This window comes from Ochotona princeps, chromosome 2, assembly GCF_030435755.1.
Source record: "Ochotona princeps isolate mOchPri1 chromosome 2, mOchPri1.hap1, whole genome shotgun sequence".
NCBI lineage: Eukaryota > Metazoa > Chordata > Mammalia > Lagomorpha > Ochotonidae > Ochotona > Ochotona princeps.
In genome coordinates, this window is record NC_080833.1 from 94,775,278 (window position 1) to 94,794,972 (window position 19,695).

The following is a 19,695-nucleotide window of genomic DNA, read 5'->3' on the forward strand; positions in this document are numbered from 1 at the left end:
TTGTATCCTCATCTGAACAAAACAGATCCTCCTGGCTGCCTCACTGGCCCATGTGCAAATGAGAATGAGGCGGTATGCAAGAAGGCAGCTCTGGGGGTCGCTTGGGAGGTGCCCCTTACATGTCACCTCATTCAGCTAGCCTCTTTAGGAGTCCCAGCCCTGACTGCCAGCAGCAGAAGCGGTGCCTGGCCAGGAAAGCAGTCACCTGGGTGGGGGCTCTTCAGGAAGGGGCCTCAATGCCCTCTTCCTTCTAGATAACTCCAATGGGGTCTTTGGGGACATCAGAGAAATGTCCGAGGATTCCCTGGTCCCGTCCTGCCCCACAGGAGTGCATCTCACTGTCTCTCCCACTTCCTCTCCCTCTTCCTCTGTTAATGAACACCACTCCCCCATCAGCCAGCCCCTGGGACAGCCTCTCCCCACCAACGCCCCCTCACCCCTGCACTGAAAACTCCGCTTCTTCCTCCTGTCTGAGGGAAAAGGAACTTGGAGATGGGCCTAAGTCCTGCCAATCGTTTGCCCACCCTCCTCCCTGCCCCCAGGGACCCAGCCTGGGGACCCGGCCCTTTTCAAGTTCAAGCAACAGCTTCAGTGTCTAGGATTCAGACCCAGACAGCCGTGTTAATATCAAAGCCTGAGGGCGAGGCTTCCAGGGTCTTGGGGCAAGCTGTGGAAGAGCTGTCCCCTCCTCCAGGCTCCCCGGAGCCTGGGAAGGAGCAGTGTCCGGAGCCCTTGGCGTGGCTCCGCTTCTTGAGCTTCTGGGAACGGGCAGCTGTAGGCGTCACCCAGCCGGGCTTCTCCTTCAGCAGCCGGTCACGGTCCGGCCGCACGCTGCGCAAGAACTTCCGGAAGATGTTGGCAGTGAGGGCAAACTTGCGGCCCAGTTCCCGGGGCTGGCTTTTGTCTCCTCTGGGCTCCCCCACCCCCTGAGTCTCGCACTTCTCCCCAGACTTCTCCAGTTTCGGCAAGTCTAGCCAGTTGCCCACCAGGTCTGCAAAAACATTGTCCCCTAACACGAGAGGCTGGCGATTGCGGCCCCGCGACATCAGGGTGGAGGTCCAATCATCAGGCTCCAGCTGCTCTGACCCCTGCCGGTCACAGCTCTGGTGATTCGGTGGCTGGGTCCGGGGCAGGGGGGCTGTGCTGTTCCCACAGACACTCGCATTGGGTAGGAACTTGGTGCCGCTGCCAAGAGAAGCCTGGCTGGAAGGGAAGGCGGCCTCGGGTCTGGCAGGAACTCTGGCAGCCTCCCACGCAGGGTGCTCGGGTCGTGTCTGCGGGGGGCTCTCCGGACGCCCTCCGGAGATGTCCAGCTGTTCCAGTGCTGTCTGTACCTGAAGGAGCTTCAGCTCCTGCAGGGCACCCATCATGCAGTTCATCTGATCCTGCAAGCCATCGCCCACCTCCTTCATGGACATCTGTTGGGGCAGAGAAAACACAGGGCCAGTGAGCCGCAGGGCTAGGAGGACAGCCCGGCCTCATAGTCCCAGCATCATTCCACTTGTCACCAACCCGCCTCTTGACAGCCTGGCCCAGCGCACCTGCGGGCCAGCAGAGGAGAACTCTGAACATGAGTATGACTGGAGCGAGGAAACATTAGCTAAGGCAGGCACCGCCCTGAGCTATACAGATGATGCTCCAATTCCAATGAGGCCATGTCCTGACAAGGCCAGCCAAAGACATCAGAAGTTAAAAAGCGATGTGTACTACACCTCACTGCTGACTCAGTCCACCTCGAGTGTGCTTAGAATACACATGCACTTGCCAAGGGTGCACAGTCATCCCACGCGGAGTATCTCGCGTGACTTCCTCATGACTGTACTCAAAGTAAAACATGGGACGGTCAGGAGAGCTGCCACACACCACTGTCAAGGCGCCAGCTGTGAGTGAGGTGCAGCTGTGTCTCTGGATCCACTGCACTTCCCCAGCCACCCCATCACGGAAGCACTTCAGTACTCTGCCCAGGACAGAGCTGAGAGCGGAGTGAGGGTGAACCATGTCCGGTGGCCATCCCCATCCTCCCTGGAGCCCGACAGCAGCCTTTCCTGTGTAGCAGGACCTGGGCCAACCATTCCATGCACATCGCCTCATGGAAGTTTTATAAAGACATCTTTCAATTTAAAATGAAGAGGAATCTATTTAGTGCAAAAATACTTTGAAAACTATGCATATCTTGAAAGGGTCATTCAAGGGGTTAGTGCTGTGGTAGCTTCTACTTGTGGCACTGACATCCCACATGGGCACTGGTTTGAGGCCCAGCTACTCCAGTTTCAATCCAGCTCCCTGCTAATGGCCTGGAAAAGCAGCAAAAGATGATCCAAGTCCTTGGGACCCTGCACCCCCATGGGAGACCCAAAAGAAGCACCTGGCTCCTGGTTTCTGATCAGCTCAGACTGTTGCGGCCACTTGGAGAGTGAGCCAGCAGATGGAAAGCCTTCTCTGTGTCTTTCCTTCTCTCTTTTTTTTCTTTTTAAGAATTATTTTTATTTTTTTAATCGTAAAGTCAGAGATATACAGAGAGAAGGAGAGACAGAGAGGAAGATCTTCTGTCCGATGATTCACTCCCCAAGTGACTGCAATGGCCGGTACTGCGCCAATCCGAAGCCAGGATCCAGGAACTTCTTGCAGGTCTCCCACATGGGTGCAGGGTCCCAAGGCCTTGGGCCATCCTTGACTGCTTTCCCAGGTCACAAGCAGGGAGCTGGATGGGAAGCAGGGCCTCTGGGATTAGAACTAGCATCCATATGGGATCCCGGCACTTTCAAGGTAAGTACTTTAGCCGCTAGGCCACCGTGCCGGGCCCTCCTTCTCTCTCTTTAGCTCTACCTTTCAAATAAATAAATCTTTGAAAGAAAAACTAGGAGAACATTAAAAAATCCATGGAAAATATGTTTTATGGAAAAACTACGTGTGGATTTCAAAAAATGTTTTACACCAAAAATAAATTTCACAACATTTTTTCGAATTCCATTTCCCCATTTAACTTTTTCAAACTGCCCTGGTAACCCAATGAGGTTGCTATTTTTTTTTTAAAGATTTATTCAGTTTATTACAAAGTCAGATATACAGAGAGGAGGAGAGACAGAGAGGAAGATCTTCCGTCCGATGATTCACTCCCCAAGTGAGCCGCAATGGCCGGTACGCGCCGCTCCGATGCCGGGAACCAGGAACCTCTTCCGGGTCTCCCACGCGGGTGCAGGGTACCAATGCATTGGGCCGTCCTCAACTGCTTTCCCAGGCCACAAGCAGGGAGCTGGATGGGAAGTGGAGCTGCTGGGATTAGAACCGGCGCCCATATGGGATCCTGGGGCGTTCAAGGCAAGGACTTTAGCCGCTAGGCCACGCCGCCGGGCCCTGCTATTTTTTTTTAAGATTTATTTATTTTTATCAGAAAGTCAGATATACAGAGAAGAAGAGAGGTAGAGAGGAAGATCTTCCATCTGTTGATTTACTCCCCAAGTGGCCGCAATGGCTGCAGCTGAGCTGATTCGAAGTCAGGAGCTGCTTCTGGATCTCACCCATGGGTGTAGGGTCCCAAAGCTTTGGGCCATCCTCGACTGCTTTCTCAGGGCACAAGCAGGGAGCTGGATGGGAAGTGAGGCTGCCGGGACACAAACCGATGGCCATATGGGATCCCGGCACATGCAAGGCAAAAACTTTAGCTGCTAGATTACCGTGCCGGGCCCCTGAGGTCATATTTTTGCTGTCTGGTCACAAATGAGTGAACTGTGGAAGAGGTAAAAGAACTTCCTTTAGGGTCACACAACTCTAAGCCTGGGACTTGAACCCAGGACCATTTCAGGGCAGAAACTCCAGCTCTGACCACTATACATCACCTAGGTGGTGAAGAAGGGGTAGGAGGGACTCCTGGGGCTGGGAGGGGTTCAGGTTCTCTGAGAGGGAATGTTAGTGCCAGTTTCTATGTATTGCTTCTCCCATATGACTGGTCAGAGAAAGCTAAGGAGGCCAGCAAACTCCTGGTCCCAGCTTCTCCCCAGCCTCTCTCCCATCCAAACACCTGTCCTCTCTCAGCTGCTCTCAGACTTGGCTCAATGCCCTTCCTACTTTCTCAGTCTGATTGGCCCTGCTATCGCAGCCACGCCCCTGATCCTGGGGACCAGTCTCCCTGCCGCATTTCGGGTGTCTGAGGGCTGAGTCCCAGCTGCCAGCTGGAAAGGGCTGACAGTGGCTTAGGTGAGGGCGGATGTGGAGGCCCAGGAGGAGTTGGCTCTGTATGACAACATTTACTGGCTCCTGGTCCCTGGCCTGAGCCGCCTTGGTTTCGTTAGCCCCCTCCCCAGATCCTGATCAAGTTACCCACAGCAAGCCTCCTGTGCAGAGACCATCTGTTTCTTAAGCCTTCCCTTCCCTCCCACCCCCTCTGCCCTGCCACCCCCATCCCCAGGGGCCCGTGAGATCATCTTACCTCCCAGGCTTGTCTGAATGCTCAGGGCTAAGTCCAGAGGGCGGAGGGGTGGGAGTGGAAGGGCAGCCCAGAGGCGCTGCAGGCTGGTCAGGGCTGGCTGGCAGCTGACCCTCACAGGCTTCTGGTGGGGGAGTACAGGGAGTGTAGGGAATCCTCCCCTGCCAGGCCTGGCCCTGGTGTGGATGAGGGGATGTGAGCCGGACTCCCAGGAAGCCAGCTGCACTGAAGGACAGGGGAGGACACTCTGTCCCCTAGGGCACAGACAGCCTGTACTGGAATGGGGGATTGCCCACGCTTTGTGCACCTTCTCCAACACAGGGCAAGAAGCCATGGTTCGAGGTCCTGACAGATCTAGGGATTGCTTGGGCAGTCAGTGCCATTTGGGTGGTGGTGGCGGCAGCCAGAGACATGGTGGGCTGGCTGTACACGCTGCTGGCAGCCCCTTGCTCCTACATCTCAGAGCCCTTCCTTTTCGGGGCTTTCGGCTGTAGTTGGTGACACCCAGAGGCACAGCTGGAGGAGCCCAGAAGTCTCAAAGCAAACTCGTTTCCTTGTTGCCACACTGCTTCTCTTCCATGCCAGCTCCCCATACCTCCCTCCTCCCCAGGGTCACCTTCCATGTCACCCCTACCTGAAACCACAGAGTCCTGGCTTCTCAATCCAGCCACCCTACTCTCAGCCAAACATAAGCAAGTCCCATGCCTTGGAAACTGTGGGAGCCTCCCTGGAGTGCCCTGACCCCCTACACCACCATCTCTGCATTGCCTGGACACTCAAGTCCACATTCCCAGGGCCTGAGTCAAGATCCTCAGAGACAGTTGTCAGTGCCAAAACACGCACACCAGCCACACTCCCACTAAGGGATCTCTGCAGAGCCGGTGTTGTGACACAGGTTCAGCTGCTACCAGCAACAACAACATCCCACTTGGGCAGAGGTTGGAGTCCCAGCCACTTCGCTTCTTATCCAGCACCCTGCTGCTGCAGCTGGGTGAGCAGCATAAGAAAGCCCATGTGTTTGGGCTGCTGCATCCACGTGGGAGACCATGATGGAGTTCCGGGCTTCTGGTTTTGACTTGGCCCACTCGCAGCTGTTGTGGTCATTTGAGGAGCAAACCAGTAGACAGATGGAAGATCTGTCACCTCTCTATCACCGATCTCGCTCTCTGAAAGTCTTTCAAATAAGTCAATCTTTAAAAGAAAGAAAGCTCTTCTGTGTCGCGTCATCTGCTCGTCCCTGTGGTCCTGCTCTCCTCGGTGAGTGTAAATGCTTGCTCAGTCATTCATGAAATATTTACTGGGCCTCCCTGGCTGGGAGACAAGGACTCCACTCTACCCCTCACGGTGTCACCCCAGACAGTGAGTCCCACTGACTCCCCCAAATCATCCCTGCCAACTGCTTGCTCCCTTCAGACAGTAAGCCACTCACAAGGCTTCATCGCCCCGAGAGGCAAGCAGAGCGATCTGGCAGGCTTCTCCGTGACGGGCTAAACACAGTCCAGGTCCGAGGCAGTGGAAGGAATGAAATGACCCCATTCAGTCTCATCCAGGGTGGAAAAATCCATAAGGAAGAATGCTGACATTTTGCACAGATTTCCAGCAAGAATGCATGTGTGGGCATGTGGATGAATTCAGGGCTGCCCATCCAACAGAGGAACCATTGAAATCAATGAGGCTGAAATTGCACCCATATGGAGCATGCTATGCTGGACTGGGTTCTGGAGACAGGTGGAATGAGTTCAAACTGCAGCTCTAGCACACATAGAGTAGCTTGTGTGACTCACGAGGCTGGCTGTTGAAATTCTCTGGTTTACAACTTCTCCATGCTTAAAAGTGGGTACACAGTGATTCTTGCAGGGCCATGGCACAGCTACTGTGAGGGGAGACGAATGACGTGCCACTCCCCCCTTGGTGAACTTTGGCTGCACATGAAGACTCCCCGTGGACCTGTAGCATGTGCCTTTTTCCATGTATCTGAATAGGATTCCACTCATGACATGCCCCCTGTCCCTTCTCCCACCACCTCCATCCCATGCAGGGGAAGGGCCCGACCTCAGGCCGCCCAGCCACAGACAGAAGGCAGCTGTGAGATGGGGGAAAAGGGGAGGAGGGAGCAAGCTGTGGAAACTGGGAGGGCTGGGAGTGATGGGGAGGTAGGAGGTCAGTCCGCTGGCCTTTTCCCAGCAGACCCCAAGGGGATGATATCACCCAGCAAAAGAGCCAGAGGCCACACTGGTCCCTTCCAGAGCGTGGGACCTACCCAGATCCCAGAACTCTTCCCACCCGAGGAACCCGAGAGGAAGAAGAAAGCCATGTGGGGAGCCTAGGAGGGTGGCCAGAGCAGCCAGAAAAAGTCCGAATGCTGAGTGCCCGTCAAAGGGCTGGTTGGAGGGTCCAGATTCCTCCTTAACCTCTGATGAGCTCTGAGCATCAAATGCTTCCTCAGGACAGAGACCACATCATTCCCAGCTTGCTGTCAGGGCTCAGCTGGAGAGCCCCTGATCAGCGGCCCAAATCAGGCTGGGTGGGAATGGATTTAGCCTGCCTTCCCTTTCCTACACGCTGGTCTGTCTCTACACACACACACATGCACATGCACACACAATGCCCTCAACAGGCACATCCAGTAGTGAAGTCCAGAGGACCCCTTCTGTGAGAGGCTCCCCTTACCTCCACGTCACACCCCTGCCCATCTCCCACCTCCCTGGTCTTACTGGCCTTGCGATGCTTCGTGCTGCACGCTATCTGCATAGCCAGCTTGTCTCTGGCTTTGGCTCTCAGTCCCTGCTTTCCTCACAGTGTCTGAGCCGTGACCTCCTAGTATAGTGCACGGTCCTGGCCAGGCAACCCAGCTAAGGGAGCCACGTGATGCTGGGCAGATCCGCCAGCCTTCTGTGTCTGAATTTCTTTATCTGAGGATTGAGAGCCCCTCCACGTGTGAGCATCCATCAGCCCTTTCCTGGACATGGCCGTGATCACTTCGGGAACACTTAAGACTACAACCCACGCTGTGGATTAGAAAATCGGAAGTCCTCTCTGATCCTCCCAGACTGCCTTCCTGACACTGTGTCCATAGACAATCTACTCTCCCATCAGGCATCTCTGAGCTGCTGTGTGCGTGATGCATTTACAAGAGAAGCTGTGTGAAACGCCTATCACACGGCGTGAAGAGATCATTGCCATGGTATATGACACCAGTTGGCTGCCTGGGATCCCAAGGCTTATCCATGGGATCTGGGACCTCAGGGCCTCCCCTTTTGCTCCCAGCCCTGGGCTTTGCAGCCAGCGCACCCTCTGGTCTCTGAGTCTCAGGGGGCTGTTGCGGGAGGCCAGTAGGGCCGTCAGCACCACCTGGGAAGGAAGCTCATGAAGTAATCTCCCAGAGAAACTCTAGACCCCAGTTCAGTTCCTTTAGCCAGAAGAGCTCTTTGTCACTGAATCCTGAAAGAGAAAAGAGGAGCCAGCTGCAGGGGAGCTGGAGGGGAAGGTGCCACCATAGGCCTGCAGTCCGAAGCCCTGAAGGGGACAGCGTGGGTCAGCTGCCCAGACAGCGCCCTCCCCCTGGGCACCTGCTGGGCCCTTTGTTCTGTGGGAGGAGAGCAGGGATGGGAAAATGTGACACCAGCCTCCTCCTGGGCTCCCTTCCCAAGCCCTCCCTGGCATCCCTGATGGTCTCGCTGCTGTGCCCTGCCTGCATCCATCTCACGCCCTCTTCCAGTTTGGCCAGAACCCTTGGACACAGGCTCCAGCTTTGCCCATGGACCTGGCAGCAGGCCCTGGCTTACTATCCCCAACCCCCTATTACTCACAAGATTCTCCAACATGGTCTCTTTCAGCCCTGGGGAAGCTAGGGGGAGAGGCTGTGGGGCCAGGAATGGGAAAAGCCCCAAGTGGCCCATTCTGCAACCCAGTGAATGGGACCTTCAGCAGTCCCTGCTCTTGGCTGGAACTCTCAACAGGAAGGTAGCAGCGAAGCTGTGCCAAGAGCTGCGGGGGAGAGGAAGGTAAAGAAAAGAGGAAGTGAGGGGTGTGAGATGGATGAGCCCACTGGCCCAAGTGAACCATCTATTGGGGTCACATGTTCAGGCAAGAGGCAGCCAGGGGGAGAAAGGGGCCCAAGGACGCTTCCGTGAGAAGCTTGCCTCTTAACTTCAACCCTTCTCTCTGACCAGCTATAACTCCTCCCCAAGTCAGTTGGATTCCCTGGGCATCCGAGGGACCTCAACCAGTCATCTCTCTGTTCTGTCTGGTCATTGTTATCTTATGCCGGAATCTTACAGTAACTTCCTGACTCAATCTCCCCGCCTCCTTCCACCTCTCTCCAACACCACCTCCTAAACCACAGGGCATCTCTTGTCCCGCTGCCCTTCAACGCAAACAGAAAAGGCCAGACTTTGTACCTGATACCCAGGGCCTCCGGGGCTGCTTCGGCTCTGTTGCCTGCTTTTTCTCTGTGTGCCCTGTGCTCTAGCCAAACTCAGTCTTCAAATGTCCCCACTACTTTAGCCTCTGGGTCTTCCACCCAAGGTTCCTTATCTGCCTGGGAAGCTGCTTTGCTTCCATGCATGCCCCTATTTCTCCTTCAAGGTCTAGCTCAAATGCCATCAGGTGAGGCTTTCCCTGATCTCCCAGTGGGCACTCTCAGGGCACTGACCCTGCACCTCTCCTATCATACATACACTGCATTCTATACTAGCAGCTAGGATGAATGTAACAGTAGCTTCAGAGCAGAAGCCCTGCAGTCACACTGGCTGGGGTTGAATCCTAGTTCTGCTGCCTATCAGCTGTACAACCTTGACCAAGTTATTATACCCCCACCCCGCCACACACCCACACCTCTGCCTTCTCACTTACAAAGCACAAGTAACAAAAGGAAAACTTTTTAATGTTGCTTTGGTGATTAGGTGGCATCATGCATTCTATGCCTGGCACTTCAGTGTTCACACCAGTAACTGTTACTGTTGTTATCTCTGTCATTCCATTTTGAGTTCCCTGAAGACAGGGCCTATGCCTATATTTGCAACCACAGTGCCCATGCCTGGAGAATGCCTTGAGCTTGACATGAACTTGACAAACGTGTCCTGGGAATGAACCAGTGACTTCCACAAACCAATCTGTTCAATCCTCCACCAACAATTTACCAGGCAGGTGCACACATGAGGTACGGTGCTACTGTTTGCTAAGGACATACACTTGGTGGGGGAGAGCCTTCACGTCCTCCTTCATTCCTTAGCTATGTAAACTCAGTTTATAAGATCCCATTTTAGAGACAAGGAGTGAATTAGTATATGAGACTCACGTAGAGCAAGGATTTGAGTTCAAGCAAGACTAAGCCCAAATCCTACACTCTGCTCCCAACCACACTGACGCATCTCAAAGTCCTCTTCTTTCTGTTTTACACATCAAGACAGACCACGACAGACTCCTGGGCAAAAACTGCTTTCAGACTCCATTTATTGGCTCTTTTTCCCAGAGCAAGAGCTGAAGGCATTTTCTACTATCAGTCTGGCATCTGGGCCCTGTCCCTTCCCCCTGAGCTGTCACCTCCTGAACCTGGAGCCACTGGATGCTGGAGAGTTCCTAGCACCTTCCTGGAGCCCCAGAAGGACCTTCCCTGCCCGAGGGAAGTCTCTCTGCTTCAGGAGCCAGCCTCACTTTCCTCCAGAAAGCCTCCCCCAGCCCATGTGCCTTCTGTTTATCCCACACTCGCCCATCTCGTGAGGAATGCCCTGTGAGCGGCTTACATCTGTTTACTCTGTGTGCCTGTAGCTGCCCCACTTGGTGGAAGCCCACAGGGGAGCCAGGTGTCAAGGAACAGCTGGTCCCAAGGCCTTGTATTCAGGCGCAGAAGAGAGGCCTTTGGCGGCTGGAGGCAGCTGGGGTGGGGAGCGATGTGCTCCCTGCTGAGTTGTGGCAGCCTGGACCTCCTGATTCTAATGAGGGAGTGTGTGAGCAGTGCTACTTCTCTGGCCACATTTCACCCCATAAACCCGATCCTTCTTTTCCCGTTCAGGCAGCAGGAAAGGGGAGCTCTGACCCCTGACCCCTCAGCTGAGAACACCCTCACCCTTCTACAGTGCAAACTTTCTGCTAAGGGATTGTAGGACGTGGGGTTGTCAAGAACAAACCCTTCTGATCTAAATGTTCCAGGCCAAGGATAGGGCCAAGCTGCAGGAGAGCAGAAAACTGCCTCGACAAAGACGGTCTCACCAATCGGCTTCCTTCTCCAGCAGGTGCATCCAACAGAGTGCACCGGGCATCAAAGGGACTTAAAGGGAACACATGAGTGTAGAACTTGATCAGTGTCACATGAGGCGACCCCCAGACACACAGCGAATAAGAGCCAACCAACACACTGACCTCTTGGGCGGCGAGGCAGACCCCATCTTGGGGTGAGCTGCCTGCAGCTCATGACAGAAACCACCTGTATGCCTTCCTCACGCCACGCAGACTCTAGATATGAGCAAAGCAATGCCTTCCTAGCCCAGTCACAATCAAGATCCACTTGATTCAGTCCTGACTGTCCTGGGGGGAAGACAGCTGAGCAGCTGATCCAGCCTAACTCTGCTCTGTTTCCTCTCTGCTCCCACCAGGAATACTGAGGCGCTGAGATCTGGCCCAGCCGCCTAAGCATGGGGCATGGGGAGCAGGTGGCCTGACACTCTGTGCTGGCACTGGAGCGGGGAGGAATATGATGGCGAGAGAGGGTCAGGGGTGCAAGGAGCTCTCCCATCTGAGTGTCATTCTGGGCCCCTGGCCAGGGTTTGGCTTCCTCTTCCGACAGAGTCAAAGGCTGAAGCTGATGAGACAAAGGGCCAAGTGAAAGCTAACGGGGAGTTCAGTGACTTCAGCCTCTTCCCTTCCTCCTCCCAGGCACGGGGTGAGGGGAAGCTCCAGTCCTTGGCAAGACAGGGTACAAGTCAGGATGGCGAGTTGGGCTTGGTGTACATTACTGTTTGTCTTTTCTACTCTCCTGCCATCCCAGACTGTCTTCCTCCCTTCACCACCTCCCACCCAGGGTGCTGCAAAAAACAAAAAAATGCAAATTAGCAAGATTTTAAAATTCAAGCCCATGCCAGGAACACCCACAAACCCTGGATTAAGGCAGATCCTGAAGTGGGTGGCATGGTCCTGGATTCTAAGCACATAGTGGAGAGGAGGCTTCTGGAAGCTTGTTTTCTCAGCATGGACTTGGGACCGAGACGTCACATGCGATGATCTTGACCCTTCTTTCTGGTATTGGACCCACAAGGGGAAAATCAACAACAGTGTGTGTGTGTGCGCGCGCTCGCTGGGGGGAACTCCAGTCCAAACTAGCATGAGGAATATCTACAAGCCAGAGCTGAAAGGGGCACGGTACAGGGTCAGAAGGGAAGCGTGGACACCTCTGCAACTTGCCAAAGCAGTCATTCTCCCAGTCAGGAACTTCTGTCATCTCTCAGGAAGGACTGAGGAAATGATCAGGGGCCCAACTGGAGCCTGTGCTAGGACCGGCTGCAGCGGGGCCAGCTCAGGAAGTATTCCCAGCACACCTGCAGCTTCCAGCGCTGCCCCCACCCCTCTAAGCTGGCTCCCTAGGGCGCTGCCAACTTCCCTCCCCAAGCAGGAAGAGTGTAGCTTCTGCAGGCGGCAGGGGAATAGGGCTGTGACATAATTTGTGAAGCCCTGAGTTGGCACTTTGGCCAGCCTTCTCTGCTGGGGCGCGCCTACGTGCCCCTGACTCTGAAGAAGAGCAGAGGAGAGAGACTGGGGAGACAGACAACCTAAGAGACCGAAAGCCACGAAAGCCTGGGGCAGAGGCGGGAGACAGCCCGGCTGAGGACAGTTAGACCAGAGACTGGGGGTGCGCGTGCATGACGTCTGCCCGGTCTAAGCAAACAGAAAGGTGGCCTGTCAGGGCTAGGACAGGGAGCCTCACGTGTGGGTTCAGCAGGCTCTCCCACCGCCTCCTCCCCGCCCCCGCCTGCACCCCGGGGCCTCCGCAAGCTCCCTGCACACTCCCCAAGCCCAGACCTGACATCTGGCTGGGCCTCCGCAGCTCCAGCTCGCGATCTGCCAAGGCGGCGCCCCTCCTCCCGCGCAGGGCCCTCCCCGGCATCCCAGCTGCCAGCACCCCCCCACTCCCTGCTGGCAGACAAGCCCGGGCAGACAGCCGGCCCAGCCTGCCCCCGCAGCCGCGCCAGCTCTGCCAAGCCCGGCGGGGCTGAGGGCCGGGGGGCCGTGTCACTCCCCCTGGGGCCAGCGGTCTCTAGGGACCTCCCGCCCCAGGCGGGGATCGGGTTCCCGCGCGCCTAGCCTCTCCCGGCACGCAGGGCACTTGGTGTCCGGTGCTTTTCGGGGTTGTCGGTCCCCAAAGTGTCGCTCGCTCGTAGGTGAGTCTGTCGTCTCTTTCCTCTCCGGGCAACATTTCAACCTAGGTGGCCGCTCTCTGCCTGCTCTGTCACTTGTTCCTACCTCTCCAGCCGTCTTTGCTCGAAAGTTTCCTCGTGGTCCCCTTCCCAGGCCAAGCCTTACCGTCTGCCTGCGGGACGGTGTCCTCCTTTCCCCTCTCCGCTCCGCCCCGCGCGCGTCCCGGCTCCCGGGGGCCTCGGAGCCGGAGAGGTGACCTGTCCGGGCTCGGAGCAGCCCTTCTGCCCTCGGGGTTAGCCTGGCTCTTACCAGCTCCTGTTTGAGGCGTCGCAGATAGCAGTCCATCTCCCTGCTCTCCTTCTCACGCGCCCATCTGCCGGGCTTGGCTGGCACGAGGGAGTCCCGGGGTGGGCACCGCGGGCAGCGCCGCGTCCGGGTCCGTGCGCCCTGCGCCTCTCGCAGCGCGGAGCCAGCTTCAGCTCCCCGGCTGTGACTCGAGGCAGCTGCCTCTGCCGCTCGCCCGCACGCCACCGGGGCCGGGGGCGGAGGGAAAAGTGGGGCAGCCAATGAGCTTTCACGGAGTGGGAGGCCTCCGACCAATGAGAAGAGCGCCCCGGGGGGTGAGGGGCACCAGTGGACTCCGCCTGGATGTTGGTTTGGGGCCAAGGCGGCCGCCGGGGGATGCCAGAGGGCACCGGCACGGGGGGGGGGGGGTGGGCGGGGTACGTGGGACACCAGGCGCGTGAACTACTGCTGTGTCCTAAAGGAGAGCACAGTTTAACAGGAGTGGGACTAAGCGGTGAGCTGGGTTAAGAGCCATGCCGTGGTGGCACTCTCCTGCCAGGAAAAACCCTCCACCCCAACTCCGCCACTAGAAGACCTTCGGCAGCCCTTTTCTTTCCTAAGGGAAGTTGCGAGCACGGCTCCTCCTCACCCCCTAGGGTAGGGTCCTCCCAGCCCACCCATCCGGCGGGACCTCAGTCCAGTAGCGTGCTTAACACAAATCGATGTGGGTGGGTCCCGGGTTAGGGCAGGCATGGTACTTTACGGGGGATGGGTCAGGCTGGAAGATGGGACAAAAGAAGATCAACACGGTGATTTCAGAGAGCAGTTATTTAGGAGGCTTGCGGGTTGTTGGTGGTGGTGATGATGGTGGTGTAACAACTCTGAAAGATGTCCAGGGCGCGCAGGAGCTTGGCGCTCCCCAGCACCGGGGCAACTGCCCTCCTGGCTGACTCGGGACCTCGGCGCTGCGCTCGGTGCAGCTGGATTGCCAGCGAGCCTGCAGGACGCTCCGATGCCGTTCAGCAGCACGGGTGGAGCACCCGAGGTGTGTGAGCTGCAGCCGGGCCCTGGGTGTGGATTTTGAATTGATGGACCCCCGAGGGGCGCGCAGGGCTGCCGGGTTCGGGCCTGGTTACGCCGCCCAGAGCCGCAGGTTCCCCCGGGTGCAGAAACTCCGCTTCACCCGGCAGAGCCGAGCCCTCGGGGGGGTGGGGGGGCGCGGTGTCGCAGAGCTGGAAGAGTCATTAGGGCAATTAGCCGCGTGCTGTTTCAAGGTAATTGACGCGGAGGAAAGCTTGCCGGAGGACAGGATTCTGCGGCCCAGCAAGGAACCGCGAAGTGAGGACACTGCCTCAGGTGCTCCAACCGGTGTTTGCAAGAGCTTGATCACTCTCCCTGGGCCTCATCTCAGGCTTCGGTAGCAAGGGACTTGAAGCAAAGCAGTAGCCGAAGGGTAGAGGATCGCGGGGTGCTGATGGCTGGACCTCACTGCCTTGCCCTCGAGCCTGCGCATCCCTGGCCGCTAGCACGGGGCCGTGATGGACCGTGTGGGAAGGAGCTGGGTGCGGGTGTACTGGGGGCCTTTTGCGAGCCCGCCAGGAGACGGGAGAACGCATTTCCCCTTGGTCCCCTCGCCGGGTCGCTGGACCCAGCGAGGCGTGGGTGCACTCCTGTTTCTGGTGGTGGGCGGAAATTCTCCCAGCGCGCCCTCTTTCCGTGGGCCCCACCGGGAACTCAGAAAGAGAGCCACTCTTGAGGATGGATCGGCGTGTTCCAGCCCCCGGGAGCGGCGAGTTTGGAAGCTGAGCTCCGTGGCAGTGAGGTAGACATTTGCACGTGGAGAGCAGAATTGAGGGAACCAGCATTGAGCGCTAACTGGCTGTTAGTGCTTCGGCCCCCAATACCACAACTGACTGCAGGAAACTGAGCACATTGTGCATGTGTGGTGGGAAGGCACGTTAAAGCCAAAGGGAAACCCTGGTCTTCTCCATCTGTGAGAACTCTCTGAAGTTGGTCTTAGGCTCGGCGTGGTAGCCTAGTGGCTAAAATCCTTGCCTTGCATGCACTGGGAACCCCACTTGGGCGCCGGTTCGTGTCCGGCTGCTTCACTTCCCACCCTGCTTATGGCCTGGGGAAGTAGCAGAGGAGGCCCCCAAACCCTCGCGACCTGGAACCCGCGTGGGAAACACGGAAGAAGCTGCTGGCTCCTGGTTTTGGATCGGCTAAGCTCCAGCCGTTTTGACCACTTGGGGAGTGGACCAGCATATGAAAGATCTTCCACTCTGTCTCTCCTTCTCTCTAAAAATCTGACTTTCCAATAAAAAAAAAAGTTGGTGTTTTGAAGAATGAACTTCTGTATCACTTAAGTTCTTTCCTTTCACTGGGCTTCAGTTGTCCTGACCTAGAAACAACTGAGGAATATTTAGCCTAAAGATTTCTTTTGCTTATGTAAAGGCAGAATTACAGAGAGAAGAGTGAGCCATCTGTTGGTTGGCTCACTCTCCAAATGTCCACAGCTGTTGGGCTGGGCCGAGCAGGGAACCACAAACTGCGTCTGGTCTCCCATTTGGGAGCAGGAGCCCAAGGACTGGGACCATCTTGTGCTGCTTTCCTAGGTGCATCAGCAGGGAGCTGGATGGAAAGTAGAGCAGCCAGGTCTCCATCAGACGTCCATTGTGGGTTTCCAGGCATCTCAGGCAGCGCTTTAGCCTGGTATACCACTTCAGCAGCCCATGGCCTAGAGTTTTAAACTATGTAAGTTTTAAAAACTTTTACTTTTTTATTCCCCCTCAAGAGGAGGTTCTCCTCTGAGCAGAGTGGGAGGCAGGAGTAAAGAAAAAGGAACTGCCTCCTGACTTTTCTTTTTAAGGCTTTAAGTGATAGAGAACAAAGCCTGTTGCCATGGTTATGTAAACAGGAGTAAATATACTTGGGCTCTGCATGGGGATTGGGGGACGTGATTTTTTTTTCTTTTTTTTTTTTTAGCTGAAGAGGAGTCAGATGACTTAGTCTTTTCCCTCCTACCCCCTCATACCCAGCCTGGAGGAAGAGTGAGATTACCAACTTGAAAATAAGTAATGGAGGAATTGCAGGTCTTGAGGTTGGTAGTGAACAGACTTCCCAAAGCTTCCCAGAGTTGGGTTGAACTCCTCCCCTATGCAGCACATGGAGTGTGTGCGGTGGGCACTTTTCCTAAGGAAGACAGGCAGTGCAGCTCCTGTGTGCGTCCAAGGGTGTCAGCCTCAGGGGCCAAGTCAAGCAGGGTGGTTCCCTGGGTCCCACTGCCAGAGCCTGAAGTGCTGGCACCTCAGCACTGGAAACCCTGGCTGCAGATCCAGACACCGCTCACCTGCACCTCCCCACCCACGCCATCCTAGCCGGCTCAAGAAGGCTCACTCCTGAGTGAGCAGTGTCCAACTTCTGTTCTCCACCAACGACAGCAAAACGGGATCTGCTGAAGTGAGGAAAAAGATACACAGTCACGCACCACCTGGAAACGTTGTCATAATGGCACCTTCCTGGGGACATGTGGCCCACCTCCCCACGGGCCTCATTCCTCACTGTGTGCAGCTGCCAGCGCTCGTCATCAGTGTCCTCCTCTCCCTCCGGCCACACCTCAGCATCAACAAGACGGGCTGACCCTGGAGACAATCACGTGCTGTTGGAATGTGTTCAGATATCACGGCGGAACTGCTTCTCTCTGGGGAGAGGACCTTGTCCGACAGGCTGGCCCCGAGGTGCTGAGCAGAGCCAGGCACGCTCGTGCTCTCTCTCTCTCTCTCTCTCTCTCTCACACACACACACACACACACATACACCACATTAGGATGGTGGGGGAGGAACTGGATAGAAGCCTAGACATTCGCCGAAGAATTTAACTCCTAGCTTTCATGACACTTTCTTCTGGCCATCTTAGGTGGAGGACTGGGTTCCAGCACCAGGAGGGGCAGCAGAGAGGACAAAGTCGATATGTCTTGGAGAGGTTCACTCTGGTTTTGAACGAGAAACACTTGGAAAGAAGCACCAGCTCCATGAGTCTTGACCGTCTTCCAATCAAGTGTCATTCTCCCCTCTTAACGGGATGGAGCAGTTGGGGCCCAAAGAAGTCATCTGTGCAGTAATGAAATAGGGTCCCCCAATTTCCAGAACAGCAGCAGTGATGTGCCCTAAGAGGGCATGTCCATGGAGAGATAAGAGCCATGGAAGGAGGGAGAACTGGTAGCTCCACACCCCCTGAGGTGCTGTCATGTTCACGCATCGTGAGGACATAGACCAGAGTAGTTAACTACTGGACAAAGTCACTGGACTTCAAGGTCAGGTTACAGTTTGTGTAAGTGCTAGAACATTTCGGAATGGAACAGCAGGGAGATATTAGATGAATAAATTGTACACTATTTTGAGTAAACTTGATGCATGAATGACTCCCAGGTTATCTTGCCTGAAAATTTAATGAGAATTTTAAGTGAAACTTTAGATTGCTCAAGACAATTAATAGCTGCTCTAAGGGCTCATCTTCTATGGAATTATTGGCAGCAGTGGACTTGGTGCTTGTGGTGTGTAAAGCAGGGTCTCATTGCCATTTGGGAAGCAAACAGTTCCATTTTGCAAATATTTGTTAGAAAAGCAAATATTTTTCAACCAAGCAGCACACCTGAAGAATGTCAGGGCATCACAAAGGGAAATGTTTATGGTATTTGGGCAAATACCATAAGCTGGTAAATGCCAACTGTACCAAGGGGGACAGTGGCTTGCTCATTGGACTCCCCCAGGGCCCTGTGTGGGCTTCCCTGTAACCTTATGAAGGCCTGAAACTCAGTGCACAGGCTCATTTTACCACATACCTCTTGGCCAACACCGCCACGTGCAAGTGCCAGGGGCTGGCAGCCTGCCAGAGACACTTAGGAGCAAAGGAGAAAGAAAGACTACCTGCTTCTCCTGAGGCTGTGCAGTGCAGAGAAAAAGAGGTCCCTTCATGGGTGTGCCTTGTTATGTGTTTGCTCTCCTCAGCCTGGCTGCTGAGCCTCTTCAAGGATTTCACAGGGGTTGTGAGTCACTCCTCGTCCGGTTCAGATGGGAGGAACTGCAGCCTGAACCCTCCGGAGAGCAGCTAGAGCCAACGGTGAGAGCATGTGAGGGTTTTTGCTTATCCAGAATCAGGGTTTCCAAGGGAGCCCTGTGGTCGGGGTGCACCAGCAGAGAGCCTCCAGTTCCCAGAGGGCAAGGGCAGCGAGGCCAGGAGACCCTGTTGTAGCTGAGCAGATGGGTTGTGCAGGCAGAGCTCTTGGGGCTGCTGTGCTGGGGCCCACCGCCACAGCACCAGCCAGATTCTCCTTGCTGTGACTATTTGCTTGAATCAGCATCCTCAGAGTTCCTGGTGTGATGCCGGGTGAGCAGTGAATCCCCTAAATGGTCTTCTGTGCCTGGAGAGATTTTTGAAAATCGCTTGCATTTTAATCTTTCCTAGAATCTTGTCACTGAAGAGGCCATTGTAGATAATCAGTGCATGTGGCCTCCTGGACAGTGCAGAAGACAGATAGGTGTTTGAACCTCCAGGCAGCCATAAAAATAGCTCTGACCTAACATGCTGAAGGCTTTCCTCACGTCAGCCACTCTTCCTAAATCCTGGGTGAAAGGTATTCCACTCCTTCTTTATGCAACAGGGAAAATGAGATGAGCTCCTAAATCACTCCGGGTCACTGTTGCATGGGACTGGCTTAGACTTTAGGTCCTGCACCTGCTAGGTCACTCTGTCCCTCCTTGGGGTACCCTGGACAAGTGATTTGTCCTCCACTAGCCAGCTTTCTCTTCTGTGATCTCCAAAGTCTTAAACTCCATGGCATCTGCATCCCTGCCCGGAAATGGAATTTTTATAGGAAAGTGTCGTGTGTGAAAGTTTTAAGTGGCTTTCTCTGGATCATCTGTATTACTAAATAGCAGACCGAGCACAGGGACCAGGCTGAGTGACTGCTGCCCTGGACAAGCCCGCCTTCCCATTCTCCCCGACCTATAGGCAGGTGCTTCATTGATGTCAGGATGACAGACTAAGGAGGCTGAGTTTGGATATAGAGATGACTTTGGGAGACCAGTGGTTGTTGCTGTCTAATTGCCTCTGACTTCTCCATTCCTCTGTTGCTTGTCTGTCCTTTTTCAGGCCACAAGTCAAGATCAAAGCCTGCATGGTGGTCCTTGGGGCCAGTGCCCAGCTGCTGTGCAGGGTATGTGCCAGGCTGGGGGCTGGGCCTGTGAGGCCCACAGCCAACCACCTAAGCAGACAGCAGTGGGGTGGGGACCACTGCAGGCTTTTGATGTAGGCAGGGCATCTCCAGGAGTGGCCACTCTACCCTCCAACATGCATGTTAGGGCTGGAGGTGGGCCAGGCTGAGGGCAGGCCAGGCTGGGGGCCTGAAGAGCTGGTGTGCTGGGGCTAAGGCTATACCTCCTGCTGCTGGAGGAGAGGAGCTGGGGGTGGGATACTAAAATCCTTTGGCATTGGCAAGCAGCCCAGGCTACATCTCATGTTGGCCTAATGTTGCTGTCCCGCAGCGATGGACTTGGTGCATGGAGCCGATAATAACACACGTGGACCCTGACTGATGGTCAAAAGCCGTAGTTTATTAGTGGCATCAAACTTTATACAC

General features: G+C 55.4%; 1 protein-coding gene across 4 annotated transcripts; it reads right to left on the minus strand.

Annotated features, from left to right (window-relative positions):
- Positions 1-596: 596 nt before the first annotated feature.
- On the minus strand, positions 597-13,293 carry INKA2 (inka box actin regulator 2). Of its 4 annotated transcripts, XM_058660045.1 has the most exons (3): positions 9,278-9,297; positions 8,233-8,410; positions 597-1,418 (listed from the first exon to the last, which is right to left on the minus strand). In XM_058660045.1, the coding sequence occupies exons 2-3, from the start codon at positions 8,320-8,322 to the stop codon at positions 603-605; spliced, it is 906 nt and encodes a 301-aa protein (XP_058516028.1). In that variant the 5' UTR covers positions 8,323-8,410; positions 9,278-9,297; the 3' UTR covers positions 597-602. The 4 variants fall into 4 exon arrangements, with proteins under 4 accessions (XP_058516028.1, XP_058516029.1, XP_058516031.1 ...); XM_058660046.1 differs by lacking the exons at positions 8,233-8,410; positions 9,278-9,297 and adding an exon at positions 13,082-13,293; XM_058660048.1 differs by lacking the exons at positions 8,233-8,410; positions 9,278-9,297 and adding an exon at positions 4,880-5,383.
- Between the last annotated feature and the right edge of the window lie 6,402 nt (positions 13,294-19,695).

What these genes read in the sequence shown, in the direction of transcription:
- INKA2 (XM_058660045.1), bottom strand. Translation starts at nt 8,322, where the DNA reads ATGGGCCACTTGGGGCTTTTCCCATTCCTGGCCCCACAGCCTCTCCCC. An exon ending in AGACCATGTTGGAGAATCTT is followed by an intron (nt 1,419 to 8,232) that starts GTGAGTAATAGG and finishes CTGCCCCAACAG; the next exon opens with ATGTCCATGAAGGAGGTGGG.